Consider the following 25,087-nt stretch of genomic DNA (forward strand, 5'->3'; position numbering starts at 1 on the left):
TCCATGTTACTTTCCCCCCCCATTCTCAGTGTTTTTCTGTTGTACCTTTGACTAAGGATTTCAACATTCTTCCTACTATGAATATTTTCGATCACAGTGTACGTGAGGAGCAGCATAGGAGGTAATGCAGCAAATTGCATACATGCCAATTCTTTACCAGAGCAACTCACTGGTTCCTCCACTGTAATCTTGCAAATTTTTCTTCACCACCTACCTCCACATCTGCAGGTAGTGCATTCCAAATTCCAAGTACACACTTCATAAAAAATGTTTTTCCTTATCAGTATTAATTTTCTTCCCCTTTGCTTTGCACCTGTGGTCTCTAGTCCTCAACCCCTACCAATGGGAATAGCCTCCCACCATCCACTCTGTCCAGACCCGACAACATTTTATACACCTCTATCAGATCTTCTCTCAGCCAAGTCTAGACTAGTGTTTAATACAGGACAGCATGGTTTCCCTGCTTTTATGCTCGATGCCTCTGTTGATTAAGTTACTTCTTTCCAGGCTTGCTTCATGTCCCTTTATAAATACAGAAACTACATTAACTATGTACTTTTCTTGAAGTTTTCTGTGCTTTTCTCCCCAACTCATTTTGACATATACCTATGTGAACTGGACTGGCATACAATTATATTAGGAAAGTTGAAAAATTAAGGAATGCACTGCCTGGGGTGGTGGTGGAGGCAGATACATTGAACAGGTTCAAGAGCTTGTTGGATAGGCATATGGAGGAACGTGAGATAGAGGGATATGTGGGAGGAAGGGGTTAGGTAGTGTGAGGGTGGTCTGATGGACGGCACGACACGGTGGGCCGAAGGGCCTGTTTTGTGCTGTATGGTTCTATGGTTCATATGAAAGTGAACAGAAGTTGAAACATATACCTGCATTTATTTGGTTACAGGATATGGATATCACTGGCAAGAGCAGTAGTGAGCCAGATGGATTTATGGCAATGCATTTATTTTTTCCACCATTACTGATACTAGCTTTGTGTTTCACATTTATTTAATTATTTGAACTTAAATTTCTCAGCTGCTAGAATAGGGTTCAAACTTGTATCCCAATCAATGGCCCAGGCCTCTGGGTACTAGCCCTGCAAATTAACCATTCTGTCACACACACAATCTCTGTACTGTAAAAATAACAGTTGCAAGAGTTATGACCCATTCAAAATAGCTTTTCTCTCAGAATACAAGGAGGCTTGTGTTCACATTTTTCTCTGATTAAAATTATTTAATTCCTTGAGGCAATCTAAACATATTTTCAGCTCAAAGGCTATTAAACTAAAATTGACCTGAAAACAAAACTAATGCCTCACTTTTCACTGCATAAATTTTATTTATATAAAAAATACTTAACAGAATTTTAAAGAGAGTAAAATGCTGGATACAAGTAATATCTGTGGAGAGGAAAATAGAATTAACGTTTCAAGTCAATGACTTTTATTCAGAACCAGGAAATTAAAAATTAAACACGTTTTCTATTGCAGAGAAGAGGAGGGGTGGGGAGAACAGATGGAATGTTTGTGATGGAGTAGAGACAAAAAGAGACTAAACAACACAAAAGATGGTGCTAGTTGAGGGAGGGTGCTGAATTCCTGTTAATCACAACCACCACCTTTTGGGTCATTTCATTTTCTCCTTGTCTCCACTCAGTCACAGGCATTGTTTGTTCTCTTTATCCATCTCTTTGCAGCTTAAAATGTGTTCAATTTCTAACTTTTCCTAGCTCAGATTAAAGTTCTGGGCAAGGAGTTCCAGTAGTTGGATCCAATCACGAGGAGGACTGGGTGCAATATGGAAGGGAGTTTGCAGGTTGTGCATCAACAGGGGATGTCATTGCAGTCTAGTGAGATTTTATTCTTCAGATATAATAACAACAATGTTCAGTGACTGTCAAAACTTCTTTTAACCAGACTGTGGCCAGAATTTACAACTAAGATACATGACGTCAGTTTTGCTAACTATAAAATAATCCAGAAAGAATAAAGCAAGGATAAATAAAAGTGGTAGGCATTCTATTTATTATATGGATAACATTCCATTTGCAAAGTGATGCAACTTCTTAATTTGGCATTGATAACATCTTGTCAGAGTTCTGCCCAATGAAACAATAAAATACTAGCAAGTTTGCAGTAACTAGGTCATGTAACAAATGTGAAACAACCATTACCAAATACCCTTTTACCAACCCCGTCCTGGTAAGAGGCAAGAGTTCTGCTTATGGGAGTAAACACAGCAAGAACCACGAAATCCACCACATTGACTCTGACGTTCAGAAATGTACAACAATCCTGTATTTTCTCAGATTCCAATCCTAAACAAAATTGTCATACCGCACTGCCACCCTCTGGTGATATCTGTTTATTAAAAATCATGAATCTTGAAGTTAAGTAACTAACAAGGGTTCCTATACTGGGTAGAAGAAAAAAAACTGCTCATCTTGCTGCATGAGTTGTTGAAGTGGAATATTTAATCCTTCTTTAATATTTCATTCAAGGGTTTTGTATGTTTCATTACGAACGCATACGTAAAGAAGCCTTTATTATTTTCTTTTAATTACTCTTAAAAGCTCTAAATTATATTAAGTTTTCTAGAAACAGTTAAAAAAAACAGGAATCCTTTTAATTAGAAAAGAATAGAGTGGAATTTTTATCCTTCACCAACATTAGCCACAGAAGAATCAATTTCTATCACTAGCCTAGGGCAACAATGACATCTCCTGCCCAACTGCCTCCAGATACAGCTCCCCAAGTGATTCTATCTGAATTCAAAGCAGTGCAATCTTCCATGAGCTTCCCTATGCTCAACCTGGGAAGCCTGCCCATGCACAGAAAGCCAAACTCAAATTAATGGCAGAAATCAGCTGATGAGAGAAAGACAAGTAGTCACTTTTACTTTGTCTCAATGCCTCAAATTGGATTTTGAATGTATAAATGATTTTATCAAATTATTAAAAAAAAATTTTTAGAAAATTTATTCATGTTCTAACCTTTACTGAATGATGAAAGATATTCACAAACATTGTGGCCCTGATCATACTTTCGACTGCCTGAGAAGCAGAATCTCACCAGCTTTCAAAGCAGTCTGTAAATCCAGTATGCTGCCCACTTGCCAGTTCCTACGTGCAATTAACCATGCAAATGTGCAGGAAACCAAGCTCCCAATGGAAGACAGCAAACAAACAGCTTGGCATCAACAGAAGATCTACCCAAGTGTGACTTACTGACTTGCTTAAACAGTGGTCCTGATTATGACAATGTTAAGGCTGACAGCAATTAACAAATCAACAATGAAAAGTGTATGTGGCCACTTTCAGATAATATCAAGAGAATTCTCAAAATATAACCAATGGTCACAACAATATCTAAAATGTTTCCAACTTTCTTTGGAGTTCTCAAGTGGTGTGGGAGGGGAAATAAAAAGACATCTACATTCCAATTAGTGTATATGCAGAATGTTTTGGTCAAAGTTTCATAACAGTCAATGGCCCTCAATTATCAATATCCAAGACTTCTTTTTCCGAGAATATTACATAGGAATTTCCACTTCAAATAAATCCTACCTGGTTTAGGAACACTTTTACATGACTCAGTAGAGTCATTTGCCTCTGCAGATGAATGTTTTTGGCCTGGGTCCCTGTTATCATCAGCACTGTCTGTTTGAGGATTCTCAAGTACTTCAGCTGACTTAGGTATTTCTTCAAGGCTCACAATCTTCAAAGGTTTCTCCAGATCTATATTAACTTCTGAGGTACATGTTGCAGGTTGATGACCAATTCCAATATCTTCATTGTAGGAATCCATAGGTTCAACTTCATAACATAAGACAAAAGATAATTACAACATGGATTAGTTGAAAAGGAACAAAAATACATCAAGAATGGTAGGGCCTTGGGGAGTATTGAGGAACAGAGGGATAACGTGGTACATAATGTGGCTATCAAGGCACATGGCCTTCATTAGTCATGGCATTGACTATAGAAGTAGGGAGGTTGTGCTCAAACTTTATAAAACCATGGCCAGACGTCACTGCATGCAGGTCTGGTCACCATGATATAGGACAGATGTGATAGTGCTGAAGAGGGTGCAGAGGAGATTCACCAAGATGTTGCCTGGAATGGAGCAGTTCAGTTATGAGGAGAGACTGGAGCTAGGTGTGTTCTCCCTGGAGCAGAGGAGACATGTTTAAGGTTATAAAATAATGAGTATAAATAAGCTAGACTGCAGGAAACTTTTCCCCATGGAGGTAGAGTCAGAGTTGTACATCTTTGCTGATCCCATTTGCCTCTATTTGGCCCATATCCCTCTATTCCTTTCCTAGCCATGTACCTCTACAAATGCTTTTTAATCACTGACTGTACCTATCTATATCAGCTACTTAGGCAACTTGTTCCATATACACACCATCCTCTGTATGGAAAAACTTGCCCCTCAGATCTCCTATAAATATTTCCCTTCTCACCTTAAGCCTATGTTCTCTTGTTTCAGACTCTGCTGCTCTTGGAAAAAGACCATGACTACCAACCCTATCTCTGCCCCTTGTAATTTTATAATCCTCTATAAGGTCACCCCTCCCCCCCCCAACCTCCTGTGCTCCAGTGAGAACAATCCCAGCCCATTCAATCTCCCCTTGTTAACAAAGCTCTCTTTTACTCTCTTTCTAGCACTACCATATCCTTTGTACAATGTAGTGATCAGAACTGCACACAATATTCCAAGTGTGGCCTAACCAATGTCTCGTACAGTGCCACATGATGTCCAAACTCTTATACTCAATACTCCGACTGCAAGCTAAATGTCTTCTTCACTAACCTATCCACCTTTTTCACCATTTTCAGGGGCTATGAACTCAGACCCCATGGTCCCTCTGTATATCAATGCTTCCAAGATCCCTGCCATTTACTGTGTACATCTGGCTGGCATCAGACAACAGGGAATGCATTACCTCACACTTGTCTGGATGAAGTTCCATCTGCCACTGTTCTGCCCAACTTTCCAGCTAATCTCCATCCTTCTGTATCCTTAGGCAACCATCCTCAACACCTACAAATCCACCAATCTTTGTGTCATCAGCAAACTTACTTAACAGACCACAGACATTCTCATCCAAGTCATTTAAATACATAAAGGTCCCAGCACCAAACTCCAGACAGAAAAACAACCCTCCACCACTACCTTCTGCTCCCTATCACCAAACCAATTTTGGATCCAGTTTGCCAAAACACTTTGAACCTCATGTGCTTTAACTTTCTGGACCAGCTTACCCTGAGGGACCTTGTCATAGGCTTTGCTAAAATCCGTGTATATCATGTCATCCATTTTCTTAGTAACCCTCTCAAAAAGAAAACTCATTCACATTTCTGAGGCAGGATATCCTATGCATAATATCATGCTGATTGCTCTCCTCTCCACCCAACAAGTCCCCACCTTTCCAAGTGATCATAAACCCTATCCCCCCCAAAAAGTTTTTTCCAATAATGTTCCTTTTACTGATGCAAGACTAACCAGCCTATAGTTTCCTAGCTTATCCCTACCACTCCTCTTGAACACAAGAACAAGATTAGCTACTCTCCAGTCTTCTGATACCTTACACATGGCTAAAGATAATGCAAAAAATCTCCGTCAGATCTCCAGCAGTCTCCTTGTATGCTTCACAAAATACCCTGGGATAGATGTTATCAGGCCCTGGTTATTTGTCCACCTTAATGTGCGTCAATGTCACTAACAGTTCCTCATTCTTGATACACACATTCCAGACTACCAGCATACTCCTCCCCCAAATCTCCACTCTCCCCCTTGGTGAATACAGACATGGTATTCATTCAGAACACCACACAAAGACTTCTCCTTTGGTTCCCAAGGGACCTACTCTTTCACTAGCTTCCCTTTTGCTTGTAAAATATTATAAAAGATAAAACTAGAGGAGCTGTAGGGTCTGATGAAGGGTCTCAACCCAAAACATCAGCTGCCCATTTGTCTCCATAGATGCTGCCTGACCCACTGAGTTCCTCCAGCATTTTGTGTTGCTCCAGATTTCTAGCATCTGCAGTCTCTCTTGTATCTCCATAAAACTAGAGGACATAGATTTAGGGTAAAAAGATTTAGAGTGGTTATGAGGGGGACCTTCTTCACCCAGAGGTGACGAGTACCTGGAATGCACTGCCTGAGAGAGTGCTTGAAGCTAGGTCAATGAGAGCATTTAAGAAGTGCCTAGATGAGCACTTAAATCACTTAGGTATAGAAGGCTATGGACCAAGTGCTGGGAGTTAGGATTAATACAGAAGGGTGCCCACTGGTCAGTGTGGACAAAGTGGGCTGAATGACCTGTTTCCATGCTGTAGAATTCTATGCCCCTACGTCAATGGTTGCAAGATTAGATTGTTCCATCAAATAACATTATGTTTTAATTCTCTTTAACTCATACAACCCACTCTCTCATTAAAATAAAAGCTCACTTAATAGCATAGTTAACTATCTTCATGAATACATAAACAGGAAATATACTCAAAAAAGACCATATGATATAGGAGCAGAATTGGGCCATTCGTCCCATCAAATCTGCTCTATCATTCAATCACGTAAAAGCTGAAATTTCACCCACAATCAAAATGAAAAACAGCCCCAATTTTAACCAAAGTACTCAAGTTGTTCTCATCTTTCCTGCATTAGTACTGACTGTTTACTTGCACTTTACATGAGCAAAGACTTATGCAAAATGGAAAATTTTTCTTACATTAAGAGCATGGAACACAAAATGCTGATTTAAATGGCAATTGTCATTTTAATTGTCAAGGCCCTTTAAAGAACATGTTATTTCTGATGATTAATTTAAAAAAAAGTCACTAACAAAGCTAACTGAAGAGAATCTATGGACGTCATCTAACAGCCATTTAAAAAAGGGGATGAAATTGAAGGTAATTTTGTATTATAGGTTGGGGGATAAGAAAAGACTAAATGTCAACCAAAGGATATGAAAGACAAGCTACTTTCTGGTACAAACATCATATTTGAATCACAACATTCTGTAATATAGCAGTAGATACTCACTACCATCTCCTTTTGCTCCTTCTCCTTTGAAAAGGAACCGTGTCATTTTTTTTAATACTTTCTTTGAGGATTTTGCAAGTTTGAAGTCCAAAATATGGCATCTAGAAAGATGAAAAAACATACAAATTGGAAGCACTTTCGCCTATAAATTTCAGTGTTTTTATACAAGACACTTACATATACACCTCACCAAAATAATTACATGAAGGTTATAATTTGATTGAGTACATCCGAGACTAAATGACAAAAGCAATTTTGCTCACTTGCATTTAAAGTGCAACAGTTACCATATCATTATGGTAGCTAATAATATTTACAAGATCTGTGGAAGTGGGGATGCTCACACCTCAAAAAAATGAACACACAAATTTCTACTACAAATGTTAAACTCACTGTATTCTTTATCAATGTCAATTGTTGGATAGTTGAAATGAAGACTCCTCCAGATTTGGGAAAGAATTTATTTAACAATTACAAATAGGGCCTAACTAGAGCACTAGTTTTAACCAAGATTCTGCTCATATATACCTTAAGGAAAATGATCACACAGATCCTTCTGGAATCTCTCACCACTACTAATTCTGTTCCCGTTTATTACTCCCACAACATTTCCCAGCACAGAGGTAAATAGCACTGGTCTGCATAACTGACTTTTTTGAACCAGGGCTTAATATACAATATTCCAGGCCTTGGTACCAAACTCTCAAACTAGGCTATAAATGCTTCCAAAATTATGGCCACGATCTCTGCAATTTCCTCCCTTACTTTGCTTAACACCTAGGATACCTCCCATTTGAATCATATGCTTTATCCACGAAGTGCAGCTCGCTTTCCCATCAGGTGCTCATCACCAATTTTTAAACCCATCCAGAATCTTTATTGCATGCTCCTTTGCTGAGACTCCAGTAGCATCATCTTCTTTGGTGACAATTAATGTTAATTATTCATTTAGTACCAAATCACGCTGTCTACGTCTGATCGGCATCATTCTCCTTTTATAGCACTTTTAATATTCCCATGCCTATTGAATAATTTTGGACTCTTAAGTTTGCTGGTAGTCTTTTCACATTTTCCAACTTTGCCCCTCGTTTCCTTTTTTAATTCCATTCTAAACATCCGCATGGTCCTTATGTGTATTGTATACTCTTTTCTTCCTGTATTATTTTACCCTCAATCATTTATAGAGCTCTGACTAATTTCCCTACTCTTCTCCTTCATGGGAATGAACATAGACTGTAACTGAAATATCTTTAGAGTCCTCCCATTGCCCAGTTAAATTTTTGTCTGTCAACCTGCAACTCCAATTTGCCTGTGGCAGATCTGTTATCGACCCATTGAAAGTGATCCATCACTAACTAATTATGTTTAGCTTGGAGATGTCCATATCCTCTTCCCATAGCTATTCCAAATCTTATGATATCATAGCTTCTTTGAAATTTCCCCAATTGGCCCAACTCATTTCCCAGAACCAAGTCCAGCAATGCCACTTTCCTTGTTGAAGCAAACTGACCAAGGAAGTTCTATTCAATGCATTTCTGAAACCTCTCTCCTTTACCCTTTGTATCTTTGGCATCCAAGTCTACCCTTGGATAGTTATAAGTCCCACACCATTCCCACTCTAATGTTTTTCTTTGAACATTTCAATTTCCCAGCAAATTTGCACCAGAATAACCTTCTAACAAGTTAGCAGTGTATAGAATAGAATAATTGCATCTCTAATTTCTTAGTCCTAAACAAAAATCTTTCAGATCTTCAGCACCTGCAGGTTTTTTTTTGTTTTTATTTACAGATAGATTCTGTGTTCTATTATTGCAAGACATTCTCTCTCTCTAGCCCAGCAATATTTTCCTTAATCAATACTACCACATCTCCTTCCACTCCCAACCTTTCTTCCTTTTCCAAGAACCTTGTATCCAGGAATGCTTAGAGTCACAACTGCCCTTTTGTGTTTGGCTGGATTTCTTGTTGCCACTATAATCATAGGTGGTTAATTGTGCCTGCAGCTCAACAACCTTGCTTAACATATCTCTTGCATGAACTGTAAACTTATCTTAGATCTTGTTCTGCCCTTTTATGATCTGTTCATAACAAGTTAAAACCTTGCACGTAAAAGAGTGAGATGGATATATTATTGAATAAAACATAACAACATATGCTGAGCTCAACTTTATTGTTATAAACTACAAGGTGATCATATCCTGCTTACAAACTGCCTTTGGGTGGTGCTTGCCCAGTTGCATCAAACATTTTTCTAAACACCAAGTCTAAAAATTTCACAAGGAGAAATTGTCTGGCACTTGGAAGGAATGTGGTTACCTGAAGTCAAACATAATCCTTACCTTATTGCATACTGAGGGCAACATGTTCGATTCATTACAGGCTTATAAACGTACATACCACTCCTGAAAATGATTAAAGATTCCATATCAGCACACGAGTGTAAATTAAATTCAAACATGAATATAGTTTTGAATTAGTTAAATATCTGGCACCCCATTATTAATATTAGTTGCACTACTATTTTCATCTCTGTGGAGATACACAAGCTCAGCACAAATTGATATTAATATAGTCCTTATTTTTGTAATGAATTCCATCAGTGAAAAACTAGATAAGTAAATTGTATCAGAGTGTTATATTGCCAGGATGAGTTATTTTGAAGACTTTATATCTAGTCAGGTTCTTCTAGCACCTAATTTGTGTTTCAGCATAAATCAATATCAATCCAAACCACAAGCCCTCTAACATTCAACACTCCCTCTTTATCTACTTTGAAGGATAGATCTTTGAACTTTCTTTTTAAATGGTCCTCTTAAATTCCAAACACATTTCCAAGAAGCTATTTTATTTTAATTAGTACTTTCACAAAACAAAGGTTTGAAGATAGTATTTTATTGCTTTCTTCCTATGGTTTTTATAAATCCAAATTTGGCTTTACTTAAATCATACCTATGTAATTCCATAGCCTTTTTCCAGTATTGATTATATTCTGCAATATGACCTTTCCTACTTCAACAATGTGCACTTACTCAGATTTGCCAGCACAACTTTATTAAGTAAGCACAAAAAAACCCCCAAGTAACATATCGCCCTCAAGCAACATCAATAAAACAGAGGAATAACTGCTCTGATTACCTATTTCTGTTTATGGGACTCTACATTGGAAATATGGCAGCCAATTTGCACAATCACACTTGAAGTTAGATTTAGTAAGTCTAACTTAGAGTTAGTAAACTGGGATGTCCTAAATACATGCAAATTCAAGCCATTTCCTTTCTTCACAAGGAAGTTCACTAAAGAGCATTGACATACAAAGTTTTCCTTCTTGTATGTGGTTAGCTGAGTGACAGATTAGAGTTATACAACAATACAAAAAAAAGAGATACTTGCCTCCTCCAACCTCGGTCAATTAGATCTTGATAATCTTGAACAGTCATAGTATGAGCCCACATACCTACAACAGAGATACATTTAAATTTCCTTCGATTCTCTCCTCAGGTTATTATACTGAACAGTTTTAATTATATACTGTACCAAAATAAAGTGGTAGCTGTATAGATTTAAAAATTCCCACCAAATATACATACTTAGTACAAAGGCAAAAGCTGGTAAGCAAGCTCTGGTAAAACAATCTATAATAATGCACAGGAGAAAGCAATTTGATCCATCTTCCGTAAAGATATTCATTTGATCTCATTAACCACTTCTTATCTCACAACTCTGTAGATATTTTGTCTTTTAAATAAACTTAGTTAAATCTCACTAAATACATGTCCTCCAGTTACTGACCTTTCTGCAATGAAAAGCATTTTTCCTTGTTTGCTGTGTTAAAGCCATTCATGACTCTGAACACCCCTATCAGGTCTCCCCCGCTGAGAAAAACTAGTTCTCCCCAAACAAGTGAAGTTCCTTGTCAACTGCACCATTTGAGTAAATCGTTTCAAAGTACTGGTATTCATACTAAAGTGTGGTGCCCTGAATTTAACTCAGTTCTCCAACTAGGGCTGAAATTTGCAATAGAACATAACAGCACAGTACAGGCCCCTTGGTCCACAATGTTGTGCTGACATTTTATCCTGCTCTAAGATCTATCTAACCTCTCCCACATACTGCTCCACTTTTCTACCATTGATGTGGTTATCTAAGAGTCTCTTAAACATCCCTAATGTATCTGCCTCCACCACCAGTGCACTCCATGCACCCACCACTCTGTGTAAAAAAAACTTACCTCTGACATCCCCCCTATACCTTCCTCCAATCACCTTAAAATTATGACCCCTCGTGTGAGCCATCTGCACCCTGGGAAAAAGTCTCTGACTGTCCACTCAATCTATGCCTCTTATCATCTTGTAAATCTCTATCAAGTCACCTCTCATCCTCCTTCTCTCTAAAGAGATATGATAAGACAATATATCCTTATTAGTCACATGTACATCGAAACACACAGTGAAATGCATCTTCTGCATAGAGTAATCTGGGGGCAGCCTGCAAGTGTCGCCACACTTCCGGTGCCAACATAGCATGCCCACAACTTCCTCACCCGTATGTCTTTGGAATGTAGGAGGAAACCAGAGCGCCCAGAGGAAACCCATGCAAACACGGGGAGATCATACAAACTCCTTACAGACAGTGGTCGGAATTGAACCTGGGTCACTGGTGCTGTAATAGCATTATGCTAATCGCTACACTACCGTGCCTGCCCTAGCACAATGGATGAGCAGTCCATGGCCTTAAACTCTCGGCTACCTCGCCTGCTCTTGCTCAACCTACCTTCATAAGACATGCTCTCCAATCCAGGTAGCATCCTGGTAAATCTCCTCTGCAACCTCTCTAAAGGTCCCACATCCTTCCTATAATGAGGTGACCAGAAGTGAACACAATACTCCAAGTGTGGCCTAACCAGAGTTCTCTAGAGCTGCAACATTGGGTTGAACTCCATCTGCCACTTCTCAGCCCAGCTCTGCATCCTATCAATGTACTGCTGTAAACTATTCACAACACCACCAACCTGTGTGTCATCTGCAAACTTACTAACACTCCTTTCCATATCCTCATCCAAGTCATTTATAAAAATCACAAAGAACAGGGGTCCCAGAACAGAACCCTGCAGAACACCACTGGTCACCGACCTCCAGGCAGAAAATGCTCCATTTCCAACCACCGTCTTCTCTGGGTGAACCAATTCTGAATCCACACAGCCAAGGTTCCCTGGATCCCATGCCTCCTGACTTTTTGAATAAGCCTTCCATGAGGAACCTTATCAAACACCTTACTAAAATCCATGTACACCACATCCACTGCTCAACCTTCATCAATGTGCTTTGTTGCATCCTCAAAGAATTCAGTCAGGCTCGTGAGGCACGACCTGCCCCTCACAAAGCCATGTTGACTGTCCCTAATCAGCCTATGTTTCTCCAAATGCCCAAAAATCCCATCTCTAAGAATCTTCTCCAGTAATTTGCCCACCACTGAAGTAAGATTCACTGGTCTGCAATCCCCAGGGTTATCCCTACTCCCTTCCTTGAACAAAGGAACGACATTTGCCACCCTCCAATCACCTGGCACTACTCCTATGGTCAGTGAGGAAGCAAATTTCGTTGCCAAAGATGCAGCAATCTCTTCCCTCGCTTCCTGTAATAACTTTTGGATATATCCTATCCAGCCTCTGTGAGTTATCTATCCTAATGTTCTTCAAAAGTTCCAGCACATCCTCTTTCCTCAAGTTGACATGGCCTAGTGTATCAGCCTGTTGTACGCCATCCTCACAAACGTCAAGGTCTCTCTCACTGGTGAATACTGAAGCAAAGTATTGTATTTGTTTTAAAATGATTTTTCATTTTACTGTTTCTATGAGCATAATCAATGATTTTTGCTTTTTAGCAGCCTTTTCAATGTGTCATAACACCTTCAAGAATTTTTGTGTCACTGCCCTTTATCAGTCTGTTCTTTACCAATTCTGAAATTACATCATTTAATTCACTTTGCCTCTACTGATCCTTCCTACAAAAATGTATCACTTCACCCATTCATACACAAAATTTCATCTATCATTTGTCTTCTCAATCAGCCAAAGACCTCCTTAATATGAAAGTGAAATACCGCAGATGTTGGAAAATTGAAACATAAAATTTGAAGCAACATTTGGCAATATCTGTGGAGAGAGAAATATATCATTCATCTTTCAATAAAACTGGAGAAAGATAAAGGGCAGGAAAGATCCACCCAAAACAACAAATTTCATGTCATATAAGACAGTGATAATACATTGGAATCTGATTCTGAAAGGTCAGGAGCTATTAGATAACAAAAGGAACTGCAGTGCAAGTAAAAGGGAGAGGTCCTGGGAAAAGTAAAGTGATAAAACAAGAGACAGAACTGGGAATTCATCTGAATTTAGTGTTCGATCTGGGAAGCTGGAATGTGCATTAAGACGACAAGGCACTACACCTCTGCTTTTGATTATACAGAGATCAGACCAGCAACAATTGCCTTTGACATCTATTTCTCTTAGACCTCACTTTTAACACTCATTCAACAATAAAGGTACAGCAGAATTTTTTTCCTGCTGGTGTGAATACTGGGACCCTATAAATGTTGTTATTTCCTGCAGGCTTGAGGATACCAAGAGTTTTGCTTAACACAGCTGTTCCTTTCAAAACTAAAAAAAGGAGAAAGAGGTTCCACATTTTCAGCCCAGTATTACTGAAGCCATATATTAGCTGTATAGGTCAGACTTTCCATGAGCAAAATAAAAATTCCAAACAAGTTCACAATTTGCTTTGGAATTCCTAAAGTAATTGATTGCCTCTGCAATTCCATTGTGCCATGATTCTGGCACATTAAAGTGAATTGGTTCTGTTGATGAGTATCTGAGATCAGGCAGATCCATCACAGGATAAAAGTGAACCTTGGCTGAAGTATGCATGTTTGTCAGGCTATCTGGAAATTTTTGGAAAAAATGCATGGAAAATTAAACTCTATTTTATCCTATGTCTGAAGTAAAGGCACACATCTCATTCACTTCAAGTCATAATAACTTTCAATCAGCAACAAATACACAATGGACTTCGAAGTTGTAACGCAAAATGAAATATGATAAACTCGGAGAGGCAAACTAGACTTAAAGGCACCATTCTGAAAGTGGAGTAGTAATACAGACCGCTGGTGTATGTGTGCATAAATCTTTGTGTGTGGGAAGCCAGTTCCAGAAATAGTTCATAAATAGGACCCACCCTAGGCATCAAAGAGTACAAAGGCCACGAGGGTGTAACAAACCTTTATATAACTCCAGTTAGGGCATAACAAGAATACTGCGTCCAATACCGGAAAGGGGATGAAGGCCCGAAAAAGGGCAAAAGAGGATTTACTAGAATGGTTCCAGTTATGAAGGATTCCAGCAAGAAAAAAGATGAGAAAATCTGTGTAGATAAGACACAAATAGAAAGAAATGGATAAGGATAAAGAGCAGAGAAATAAAAACTAGCATTTCTAGATCTGCAAGGTACAGACGATTTCTCCTTGTTAGTCAATCCCTCGGGATTGAGGATGATTTACCTCTTCCACAGATGAGATGTTGAAAACTGCAGCATTTTCAACTACAACTATTTTTACTACAGCACTACCCAGCCTTGTTCCAATGTTGACTCAATTTCATTTTCCCAGTTTCTCTAGTTCAGTATTATCTGTTGTGAAGACAATATTTTCCACACCTTGATGAAAAACACTATGATGCTGGAGGAACTCAGCAGGCCAGGCAGCATCCGTGGAGAAAAGCAGGCGGTCAACATTTCGGGTCAGGACCCTTCTTCAGGACTGAAGATAGGAAAAGGGGAAGCCCAACATATAGGAGGGAAAAGCAGAGCAGTGATAGGTGGACAAAACTGGGGAGGTGGGGTGGGCACAAGGTGGTGATAGGTAGATGCAGGTAAGAGATAGTGATAGGCAGGTGTGGGGAAGGAGGGGAGAGCAGATCTACCAGGGGATGGATCAAAGGTAAGGAGGAAAAAAGGGTAGAAAAAGAGAGATAGGCTTGGAAAGGGAAGAAATGAAGTGGCACGGCGGGGGTGGGGGGGGTGAGTGGATTACTTAAAGTGGGAGAATTCAATGTTTGTGCCATTAGGCTGCAAGGTTCCAAGATGGAAAATGAGGTGCTGTTCCTCCAGTTTGCACTTGGAATTCTCCTGGCAGTGGAGGACGCCAAGGACTGACACATCAGTGATAGTGTGGGAGGGGGAGTTGAAGTGACTGGCAACAGGGAGATGCAGATTGCGGTTACGGTCAGAGCGCAGGTGTTCTGCGAAACGGTCACCTAGTCAATGGAGAGGAGGCCATGAACATTGAATTCTCCCACTTTAAATAATCCCCTCAACCTAACCCCCCCCCCGCCAAACCATGCCTCTTCTTCCTTTTTCTAGCCCCTCTCCCTTTTTTCCTACCCTTTCTTCCTCCTTACCTTTGACCCATCCCACAGTGGATCTGCCCTCCCCTCCTCACCCACCTATCACTATCTCTTACTTGCATCCCCTGTGCCCACCCCGCCTCCCCTCTTTTGTCCACCTATCACTGCTCTGCTTTTCCCTCTTGTATAACAGGCTTCCTCCTTTCCTATCTTTAGTCCTGACCCAAAACGTTGACTGTCTGCTTTTCTCCACAGATGCTGCCTGGTCTGCTGAGTTCCTCCAGTATCATAATGTTTTTCATCTAGACATTCCAGCATCTGCAGTGCTTTATCTTTTCCACACCTTCGTTTTTCCTGAACTGTGGTTTCCCTTCCAGCACAATTGGCAAAACTCTCAATCATGCCTGCTTCAATTCCCCCATTTACATTCTCACCATGCACATTTCCCCAACTCGTCCATTCCCGAGCAAGGGCAGGACTCCCCTTGTCCTTGCTTTTCTACTTCATCCAGCCTTCACTTTCAGATCTAATTTATTTCCTTGTTACCTTTAACATGTTGCCACATCCAAACATATCTTCTCTTCCCTTTTTCTCAGAGAATGCCTAGCTCACTCTTCCATCTTCATCAACACGCGTTCCTTTTTCACATGATCTTCTCATGCAACTAGACGAGATGCAAGACATGCTCTTTCATTTCTTCCCTTCCCAAATTCAATGCATATAATCATTCCTTCCAGGTGAAACAGCAAATCTCTTGTACTTTTACCAACTAAGAGTTTTGTATTCAGTACTCACAACATTAGATAAAATGAACACAAATTAGGGAACTGCTTTGCAAAACACTTCCATTCAGTGTACATGGGTGACTCCGAGGTTCCAGTTGCACATCACTTTAATCCTCCCTCCCATTCCCATTATGACTTCTCCTATTGGCCTCTTGTTACAATTAAGCTCAATGCAAGCTTGAGCAATAGCATCTGATCTTCTAACACTGCAGCAGTTAGAACTCGACACTGAATTCAACAATTGCCAATAACCATTTTTTCCAGCTGGCCAACTTGCAACATTATCTCAGTTTTTCACCTCTCCACAGACGTGGCTGAACCTCAGGGTCATACAGTCATGGAAGGCATACCGCACAGAAACAGGCTTGTCAGCTCACGGAGTCCATGCCAACCATTAACCACACATTTACACTAATACTACATTAGCCCCATTTTATTTTGATTCTCCCCACATTCTCATCAACTTGACCAGATTATACCATTCACCTGTACACTGGGGGTAACTGACAGTGGCCAATTAACCTGCCAACCCACACATCTTTGGGATATACTCAAGCTTCATTGTGCCTCACCGTGACAGCACAGGAAGCCACGGACTGATAGGTCAGAGTGGGAATAGGAGGGGAAATTAAATTGGCAGGCAACAGAAAACTTGGGGTCATCCCTGCAGAATGAACACAGGTGCCCTTCTGCAAAGTGATCACACTATCTGCATTTGGCTTCTCCAGTGCAGAGGAGACCTCAATGTGAACATCAAATGCAGGACACTAGACTGCAAATACGTGTGAATGGCTACTTCACCTAGAAAGACTGCTTGCCTGCATGGATGGTGGGAAGAAAAGGGAAGGGGAGAAAGGACAAGTGTTATATCACTTATGGTTGCAAGGGAAAGTCCTGCAAGGAGGAGGGTGGTTGGTGGGAACAAAAGATTGAACCAGGAAGTCACAAAAGGAATGGTTCCTGTAAGATGCTGAAAGGGGAAGAGGGGAAAATGTGCCTGGTGGGGGAATCTCTTCGAAGGTAACAGAAATTGCAGAGAAGAATCTATTGAATGCAGAGACTGGTGGGAAAGGAGAACAGGCCGACTCTTTCCTTACTCTGTCCTGGAGGAGACAGGGTGAGTCACAGGAAATGGATGAGATAGTCACGGGCTTTGTTAACAACAGTAGAGGGGAAGCCACGGTTCAGACAGAAAAAAAATCATTTCAGAGGGACCCACACAGAACAACTTATCATCAGAGCAAATACGACAAACTTAGGGGAACCGGAAGAATGGAAAAGAGTCCTTACAGGAGGCAGGTAGGGATAAATGCCTCCTGCAGTCATGCAGAACTCAACAGTTTCATTACTTTTGCTCCAATTTCCACCCTGCCCTCAACTTCACAAAGTCAATCTCTGACTCTCCTTTTTCTGGATCTCTGTCTCTATCACAGGAGATAGGCTAGCTACTAACATTCATTGCAAGCTTACCAACCCCTACAACTATCTCTACTACTCTTCATCCCTGAAACATGAACTCTGTTTCCCTTCCTACATATGTGGCCTGACCTGCTGAGTATTTTCAGTTGAATGAGATAACCTTGTCTAAATGTTATTTGAGGTCATTATGTTATTAAACAGGATAAGACTGCATTGAAGTACAGTACCTAATCGGTTTTATTTTAAAGCTATTTATTTTCCAGAGAATGGAGATCTAAAGCCTTCCAGAATCATTGTGCACTTCTCCATTACTTGATTACTACAAGTTGGGGAGGAGCGTGTGAAATAGGACCAGCCCTATCCCTGTGGGGCTGGTTGTTTGTTTGGCCTCATAAATCCGCAGAAAAAGAAAAGGGCCTCTAAACATAAACACCCTCCTCACTTTTGCTACTCAGCTTAGTAACTACATCCAACCATCATTGCCCCCAACTTTTCTCAGTGCGTTTTCTCTCACCGTTCGAGTAGTTGCTGGAGGCGCCCTTGCAGTAGCCACACTTGTAACCTTCATCCTCGGTGAAATACTCCACGATACTGACACTACCAGCAGCCATGGATCCTCAACAGCTGTTACCAGGCCCACAGCACGCGCGCGCCCGCTAACCAATGACGAGGCGGCGCTACTCACCCGCCAATCAACGAAGAGGCGGCCGGACGCGCGCACCTTCTCTCCGGCTAATCAATGGAGAGGCAGCAGAACACGCACACGTCAGCTCACCCGCCGACCAATGAAGAGACGGCAGTAGACGCGCGCCTGGCCAATGAAGGGACAGCGGCGCGGGTGCGCGCCGGAGCACTTGCTGATTGCTGGGGGTGCGAGTGGCCTTAGTTGTTTTAATTTTACGCGCCCGTCACTAAAATATGGCAAGTTGTCAGAAAACAAGTACTTTGCAACAAGTGTAATACTTTGCACCAGGTGGTCGGGAATCCTTTGGACTTAAATGCATTTAGCTGGTGCTTGTATTTATTTTACACGATGCAACGTTGCGGTGTGGAAGGAAGTAACCGATCCGATGTCCACTTTCTGTGATAAATGTAAAAAAATTGTGCTTCATGTATCGTGCGGGCTTAAATACAACGCAGCTTTGCCTGGAGTAAAGCCCGACCCACGCTGACGCAAAGGGATTCTTCGAATTTGGAGTTCAAATTCCCGCATCACGCTGGTGTTTGTGCATTTACAATTAAACAGGCTTTAATTACAAGGAATTGAAGTATTACCCTTTCATTGTTCTGGACTTCAAGCAAAAGCATATCCGGAGCAATCTAGTAAAAGAGAATCAGAAACAGAGGCCTGCGTGGACTCCAAAGCCTGGCTCACAAAGTGCGCCACAAGCCTAGGTTTCGATCGAGATGTGGCGAACTGATATCTTTTCGCGAGCCATTCACTTACCCATGGATGCCTTTCCGTCGTCCTGGCCGCAGTATCCACAATGATAATCGGACTTCAAACCTTTATATTCCACGATTGAATACATCCCGTGTTGCTGGATTGAAGTTGTTCAAGTCTAAAAGCATTTTCTTTTACATTTGCCTTTCCTACGAATTGAAGGCTTTGTGAGGAAACAACGGATATAACCACGTCACATGTCTACTAGCAGCAATAGTGTATGTTTGGAAAACAAGTGATTCTTTAGCACGCTTATAAAAACACTGCTTGTTTAAAAAACAATCTTCATCTAATCATGTGAAGAACTAGAAAGAGGAGACACGTTTTTGTTAATGAAATTGTAAGATTGCCAGTTCCCTATTCACGTAGCAACAGTTTTAATTTTCTCCCATTGTGTCAACAATTAAATTCGACCTATTAGCTTAGAAGCGATGATAATAGTGCTGTTTTGTCTCATCGTAAGTCAAATTGAATCAATTCATTTCCTTCTCGACTGGGAAGTACAACTTTTATTTTCCTTCACTGTCTTACTGGATGCAAAAGGTGGTCAACTTGGTCATTTGGCAAGAGGTTGAAAAGTACATAGTTGGAGAAAAAAAGTTTATGCAAGGTTTCCCAATGCAAACAATTCATAATTATCACATTTGCCTTTTTCAGTCAAATAGGATTGCTATTAGAACAGGGATATAGGTATTGATTCAAATTAAGTGTTCTTCCACTAAAGAATAACAGGATATGGGGTAATGATTTAATAAAAGGTCCTTCTTAGATAGTCTGTTCCTTTTCCTGCATAATCCACCAGCAAGACACATGCCAATACTTAACCACCCTGCCTCAACACAGCAGTAGACCATAACCTGCTGACAGCAGGCAGCGTTTAGCAGCCGGCTGAAGATTTGGAGGGATCTCCTGCAAGGCCACTAGCCTTGACAGGCATGACTGGAGGGAGCTGCGGTTGGAGAATGAACCTGCAAAGAACCAAGGGCAGCAGTCAACCTTGAGAGTGAGGGGTAACAGTTGAGAGTGGTCTAGAAGAGGGCGAGTGGCAAGACTTATGAGTGATCCTGGAGAAAATGAAGGGCAAAGGTGTGAGGCAGCCAGAGCAAGAGCAAAGGACGACTGTCAGGAGCAGCCCAGGTGGCGGAAGCTGGCAGTCAGGGAGGCCGACATCCCCTGGGGGACAGGGAGTGTCTGGCAGCTAGAGATGTAAAGAAGGGGTAGTTGTGTAATAGGAAGGGCCTAAGAAAGGAATAGGGATACGGGAGCATGAGGGAAAAGAAAGAGGGTGTTGACAACAGAATGTGGATCCACCAGTTTGTGTGTGTGTCAAACTCATGCAGCAGAGTCTGGTCTTTAGTTGTCTTGGACATTATTGCCTTTGGATTAAGACATTGCTCTGCCAAGACTGTGTGGGAGCTGATGAGTAATAGTCACTCCATATTAAATCAAATCACAGGCATCTTCCACCCTTCAGAAGAAAATTTGAAGTCTGGATCTTTATCGGCAACCCTGACAGTGACAGACCTGAACATCATAAACACTCAGAACCCAGGAACTCAGATGTTCAAGACTGATATTGTCAACCTTGAAAGAGGCACTAGGAGGATACTGGCTGGTATACTTTCTTTTAGAGTGGCAAGCCAAATGAACTCTCTTTTCACGGTGTTGATTTGAACATCAATAATGAAGTATTCTGGCATCCAAATGACTGCCCTTGTGGGATAAACAAACACCCCGTGATCTCTTGGTTTACATTATCACAGAAATGGCATGCTACAGTTGTCATTGCATTAAGCTTCAACCCCAGAATCAGCATTCAAACTGTGGAGGAATTCTATTCCAACTTTCAGCAGTCTTAAAGGGATGTAAGTTTATTCTCTTCAGTGATTTTTGTACCAGATTTAGAAAGGATATGAGCCTCAGCAAAAGTACTTGTTTTTATTTTTTGGGATCTTGTTTTCACTGTCAAGGCTTCCATTTATTCCTCATCTCAAATTGCCTTTCAGGAGATAGGTGTGAGTGGCCTTCTTGAACTGCTGCAGTCTTTCTGATGAAGGTACTCTAAATGAGCTATTGGGTAGGGAGTTCCAGGATTTAGACCCAGTAACAAAGGAGTAGGAGATGATTAGGGAATTGGGGGTTATGGGGAACTGGTGCAGAAGAGATGAGTCCTAGCCTGGGGCATATCAGCAACTATCATATTGAATGGCAGGGCAAGCTTAAGGGGTGAAGTGACCTACTCCTATCTTCTTGTGCAACTCCAGTAGTGTCCTCCTGCTCCTGCTGAAATGGTTCGAACTTGGTGTCATCATAAAAAGTAGTCAAAAAAAGCTCTCCCTCTTCTTTGGCAGATCCTCCAACTGGAGGATAACTTAATTTTACTAGAGTTCTGTGGATTTTCAGGTGGCTACTGAGTCTTAAATGAGATCCACAGACTCTGCCATAGGTGGAACAGGTGGAGCTTGATGGGCGGGGTGGGGGTGGTTGTTTGACTTGATACACTTCTGCTTTTTGCACTTGACATCACCTGCTCCTGATGGTTAGAATGCTCTGAGCCTTCCTGAATGTTTTGCATATTTGGACAGTGTTGGACCTAGAGATTCCCATGAGTTGATGAGACTGTTACAGTTTTTTAAAGAGACTTTGAAGATATCCTTGAAGTATTTTCCCTATTCTCCTGAACATTATTTGCCGTAATAGATCTCAGTGTCTTTGCTTTGACTTTGTTGTAAGGCAATGTGGATGATCTGTCTAGCCCATCGAAGATAGTTCAGTGTGATCATTGATGTGAATGATGGTCCAGGATTTAAGTCTGACGATGGTTCACCTGTATGATCATTGGATTTGGAGGATTTTGTAGGAGCAGGGTTGGTAATCCTTTTCCAGTGCTTAGGGGTGCTTATCACAAGTTGTCCATGTCACCAATACATACAGGAGGTTGGGAATCACTGAAGCATTCTGAGAACTGAGATTCCTTTCCACTGGTAACTAACAACTGCTGGTTTATTGGCCTTGCTAAGAGATGACCTCCAATATATGGCAATTGATTCATGAATGATAAAATTCTCGTATGGAATTCTAGGAATGCAACCAAGTCACACTTAAGTGGAGAAAGTAAAGCCTCCCTGTTTTAATCAGAATATCAATATTGTCTTTATTTTTGTTCAGTGAGAAAAAGGTTTATTAGAAAGACATTGAAGAACTGTTTAGCCAGACATTTTTATGAAGGACAACCTGCAATTCCAACTTTGAACATGGGGGGGGAAAAGTAACAACTTCCAGATAGTGAACAATTAGACAGTAAATATTGAAAGGCAATCTTTGGTATATTAATAATAATTTAATCAATTTACCAATGGTTATGTGAAACATTGCACGAGAAATTAAATAGTTCAGTTTCAGAATGTCAAATGGCCAATAAATACTGGTCTGACTAATGCATCCAATCAGTGAATCAAAATTAATGAGAAAAATCAAAATAGAATGCAATATTTTGTTTAAAAAAATATACGTTACAAAAATACAGGTGTATTAAAAGGAATGAAGCCTCAAAAGACAGAAAGCAAAACAAGTTTACGAATATCCATATCAATTCTAAAATTTTGAGCCTAGATTTTAAAAATGGAACTAGGCACAAGAACTACATTAGTAGCAATTTGGAGAGTATGAAAGATTATCAGGATATATGCAGAGGTAAGTTACCAGAATGAATGAATTAATACATTTTGGAGACATGGAAAATACTGCAAAAATTCATATTATTGATGAAAATTGAAAATGGGATTATTAGCACGAAAGACAAGGTGTATATTTTTCATTAGAACACAAGGATAAGAAAAAAATCTAATCGTTTTGAAATTGTGGAGTATTTGATGTGCATTAATAGTGAAAGCTTGTTTCTGTTGATTGGTGATTGACTCCAGATTATCACTGGAAGAACAGAAAGGGAAGCTTTTACACAGGATAACAAAATCATCACACTACAGAACTATGGTCAAGTAAAACAAAAATGATTTTATGACTTATCCACCAGCCTCTAATTGCTGAAAATATTTATTTTTCCTTTTCCCCAAGTTTCTTGCATAACAAACAGCCTGACAAACTGATTTCCTGCTGGGCTGGAATACCTCTAGAAGTACCCACTCTGGGAGCAGGACGGAAATCACAGAATGGAGCATCTTCCCAGATTATCACAAACCTCAATTTTAATATTAACCACTCAAGTTAAATAAGAATGTGAAAAGTATTTAACTGACTGGTGAATGGAAGAGGAAGAATCTCAAAGAATGTGTGCTGTACATGTTAGATTCAAAATTTAAAGTCTGTGACTTCACTAAGACCAGGAAAATGTTTTTTTTCCCCCAGTCAAACATATGAACAGAATTAATCTCAACCTTGTATCCATGCATATCTTTTTCCTCAGGTACAAAATGGGCATCAGAATTTTTAATATCCATCTCCAATTACACTCAAGGTGATGATGAGCTGAATTCTTGAACCGATTCTCGGCTTTTTAACCTACTGATGAAACAGCTAAGTTTATTTCCAAGTCAGGAAAGTATACAACTTGAAGCGGAACATGCAGATAATGCTGCCCTTTTCATTTTAGTTGGTAAAGTCAGCAGTAGTCATAGATTTGGGAAGTGTTGCTGAAGCACCAATAGCAAGTTTTGTAGATGAACACACTGCAGCCATGTGTAGCAATAGGGAAGCTAATGCTCAGAATAGTGGGTGGGGTGCTTGTTAGGGGGCTGCTTATCCTGGAAGATGTTGAACTTCTTAAATCTTATCCAAGCAGGACTTCTCCAGGCAAGTGGAGAATATTCCATCTACAAAAGAACAAGTGCTTTACTACAAAGACTCTTCAAGGTACACTCACTTTGAAGTAGTTTTACCTCCTCACTACGACAGGACCTCAGTCTCTCTCTCTCTCTCTCTCTCTCTGTTCTCCCACTGTGGTTTCTGCTCCTAGATAATATCCTTACCAAGACCCGTTACCACAGCCACCATAGTTATGTACAATCCATTCATGGCTTCTCCCAATGGTTTTCCCTTCGTATCTTACACTCTACCTTCACCACTATGTCAGTATATTTGGTCCCTTTCCCCCTAACTCACATCTTCCTCTTTCACCATTTCAAATTCAAGCCTGTCCACAGTTCTCCTGTCTTCTGCCATATCCACTGTTGCAACCAATATTTACTCGCATTCCTGTCGGCCACCAAGGATATCAAACTCATCCTGCTCTGTCTGCAGCAGCCATCTTGAGCTTCCAGTTGCATGTCATTTTAACTCTCCTCACACTGACCCATCCATCCTCGACCTTCTCCTTTGCTACAGAGGCCAAACGCAAAATGGAATAATAACATCTTGCATTCCATTTGGGTAACTTACAATTAAATGGCATAAACACTGAGTTTTTCTAATTTCAGGTAACCCACACCCCCAGTGGTGTTCTTCCCCATACACCGACCTATACACCTAGTTTTCTTCTCTTTGTTCACCTTTCCCTTCTGTTCCCCTACTTGGTTCCATCTGCCCATTATCTCTTCCCTATCTGGTTCCACCTATCACCTACCAGCCGTGGTCCCATTCCTCACCTGTGCTGCAATATATTGGCAATCTTTCCTCTTGGTCCTGATGCAGGGTCTCAACCTGAAATATCAGTGTATACCTTTTGCCTCCACAGATGCTGCTTGGTCCACTGAATTATTGCATTCTGTTTTCTGTCTCTCGATGTTGGAAAGTCATTGCGGAGTCAGGCGGCAAAATTTCCATTGCAGAATGCACAGCTTCTGACCAGGTCTAGTAAGTTTCTAGTCAATGGTGGCTCCAAGTGTATAAATGATAGGGGATTCACCAGTCATAATGGTGTTGACTAGCAATAGAATTTTTCATGACAAATCAGTATTAATAATTTTGAACCATTTATTTCTGAAAAAAGTAACTACTGACCAAAAACAAATTATGAAAATACATAAAAAAATGTA

General features: G+C 40.5%; 1 protein-coding gene across 7 annotated transcripts in view; it reads right to left on the reverse strand.

Moving 5' to 3' along the window:
• LOC127576951 (arginyl-tRNA--protein transferase 1) overlaps positions 1-19,476 on the reverse strand; it is a 131,685-nt gene extending 112,209 nt beyond the window's left edge. For 2 of the 7 annotated variants that reach the window (XM_052027780.1, XM_052027777.1), the window contains exons 1-5: positions 18,168-18,303; positions 10,442-10,505; positions 9,391-9,453; positions 7,052-7,152; positions 3,568-3,816 (exon numbers count right to left, since the gene is read on the reverse strand). In XM_052027780.1, coding sequence (XP_051883740.1) covers positions 3,568-3,816; positions 7,052-7,152; positions 9,391-9,453; positions 10,442-10,505; positions 18,168-18,264 — 574 coding nt within the window. In that variant the 5' untranslated portion in view covers positions 18,265-18,303. Of the gene's footprint in view, positions 1-3,567; positions 3,817-7,051; positions 7,153-9,390; positions 9,454-10,441; positions 10,506-15,995; positions 16,114-18,167; positions 18,309-19,100 lie in introns of those variants that run through there. The other 5 variants (XM_052027779.1, XM_052027778.1, XM_052027783.1 and 2 more) reach the window with 5 other exon arrangements.
• Positions 19,477-25,087: the final 5,611 nt, after the last annotated feature.

The sequence above is a fragment of the Pristis pectinata genome, chromosome 12 (genome assembly GCF_009764475.1).
Source record: "Pristis pectinata isolate sPriPec2 chromosome 12, sPriPec2.1.pri, whole genome shotgun sequence".
NCBI lineage: Eukaryota > Metazoa > Chordata > Chondrichthyes > Rhinopristiformes > Pristidae > Pristis > Pristis pectinata.